The sequence below is a fragment of the Solanum tuberosum genome, unplaced genomic scaffold (genome assembly GCF_000226075.1).
Source record: "Solanum tuberosum cultivar DM 1-3 516 R44 unplaced genomic scaffold, SolTub_3.0 scf00901, whole genome shotgun sequence".
Lineage (NCBI taxonomy): Eukaryota > Viridiplantae > Streptophyta > Magnoliopsida > Solanales > Solanaceae > Solanum > Solanum tuberosum.
This window is the reverse complement of record NW_006239887.1, coordinates 29,160-31,097: the sequence shown is the minus strand read 5'-3', so window position 1 is coordinate 31,097 and position 1,938 is coordinate 29,160. Positions and strand designations below refer to the sequence as shown.

At 37.9% G+C, this 1,938-nt stretch overlaps 1 protein-coding gene across 1 annotated transcript; it reads left to right on the top strand.

The window, feature by feature from the left end:
* The first annotated feature begins 283 nt into the window (after positions 1 to 283).
* Positions 284 to 1,219, top strand: LOC107059224 (probable LRR receptor-like serine/threonine-protein kinase At3g47570). Its single transcript, XM_015305711.1, has 2 exons — positions 284 to 659; positions 765 to 1,219. Exons 1-2 carry the CDS (start codon positions 380 to 382, stop codon positions 1,100 to 1,102), a joined length of 618 nt encoding a protein of 205 aa, XP_015161197.1. The 5' UTR covers positions 284 to 379; the 3' UTR covers positions 1,103 to 1,219.
* Positions 1,220 to 1,938: the final 719 nt, after the last annotated feature.

Genomic DNA, 1,938 nt, shown 5'->3' with positions numbered 1-1,938 from the left:
GGGGTCTGTCCCAACATCCATCTCAGTCATAGACAGTCAGTCAGTTAGCTTTGAGTCTCTCATCTATGTATATATATATTACTATTCTATTTTGAGACTCGAGTGGCCCTTTTTGGCCAGTGATTATCAGTTGGTTGTTTATAACCTTTCTTTGCATTAAGATGTGCTGTTGAGTTAAGTTCCGCTGAATTAAGAAAGCCAGGCCAATGGTTCGCTTGGGGCCAGCGATGATCTCCGAGTGCCGGTCCCGCCCAGGGTGTAGGCTCGGGGCGTGACAGATACAGAATGTGAAGTTTTGCGTAGCCTTCGCCATAGGAATCTCGTGAAAGTCATCACTAGTTGCTCCAACCTTGATTTTAAGGCTTTAGTGCTCGAGTATATGCCTAATGGAAGTCTTGACAAGTATTTGTATTCGCACAACTACTTCCTAGACATCATGCAGAGACTAAGTATTATGATAGATGTGGCATGTGCGTTGGAATATTTCCATCATGGATGCTCCTCTCCTGTGATTCATTGCGATATAAAGCCTAGTAACGTCTTGTTGGATGAGGATATGGTTGCCCACCTAAGCGACTTTGGTATTTCAAAATTGCTCGGTGAAGATGAGAGTGATTTATACACAAAAACCTTAGCAACATTTGGTTATATAGCACCGGGTACGTCTCTTTGTTTTTGCTAATTTGAACATTGATTTTTCCTCTTATTCTTTTTTTCCAATCAAGAAAGTATATTGCATCTTTTAATTAATTGTTTGACTGTAGAGTATGGACTGGATGGACTGGTGTCAATAAAATGTGATGTCTATAGTTACGGGATTATGTTGCTGGAAACATTTACTAGGAGAAAGCCTAGTGAGTTTGAGGGAAATCTTAGCATGAAGCAATGGGTGAGTTATTCACTCCCAGAGGCAGTAATGGACGTTATGGATGCCAACCTGGTTACACCAATGGATAATCGCTTACAGAAGGAGCTAGATGTTATGGCATCAATCATGAAAGTGGCATTAGATTGCTGTGCTGAATCTCTGGCAAGAAGGACAAACATGAAAGATGTTGTAGGGATGCTACAGAAGATCAAGATTCAACTTCTTGCATGCTGAGCATTTTCTCAGAATCTCTTGTTTCAAATCGATCACTTTTTCTGTTTTGCTTTAGCACTTGATTTGTGCATGATTCTGTTTTCAGAAATGCTAGTTGGTTGCAATAAATGTCACTGTTTCCTCAATATTAGTGTTGCAAAATGGTAGAATAAGTAAATTAAATAACTAAAACCAAATTGATCATCTTGAAAATCTTGAAGCAGAATGATCTTTTTGTAAATTGTTAGAGGAATAAACTATATGAATACAAATAGGCAAGTAATATAGTAAATGTTTTACATGGGAAACACTAAGACAACAAACAAAAAGAGCAATGACAAAAAATGCATTCATGCAATGCTATATATGAAGAAGGATCTCATCCAAGGTTGTAATTTGTAATGCAAGCAAACTACTCGACCGACACAAAATCGTACATTGTTGAACAGTTAAGACTTGGTAGAAAACACAAAACAATTTGCAGAAATTCATTGAGGCAAAACGTCGAACATGTTGCGGGCAACAAATCATGCAGTGAGCTACACATTCATATACTTATTGCTTTATCAGTGTCTTGAAAATAATGGATAGATTTCATACTTGAGACCTGAGTGAGTGCTTGAAACAATAAAGGGAAAATCATTCGCTAAAATTCAACAAATAACCACTCTTCAGCTCCTGCCGTTGAAAAATAATGATTCATGTCCCGGGAATTCAAAGCTTGACTTAAGACAAGTTCACAATTTGATCATCAAACAACTGATATTAAATCCTTGAAAGCATCGATTGTTATACAAAACACGTTCGGAGTGTCATTCTTCTTTCTCATCTGTTATCGCTGTCCAACTTTCGTGAGT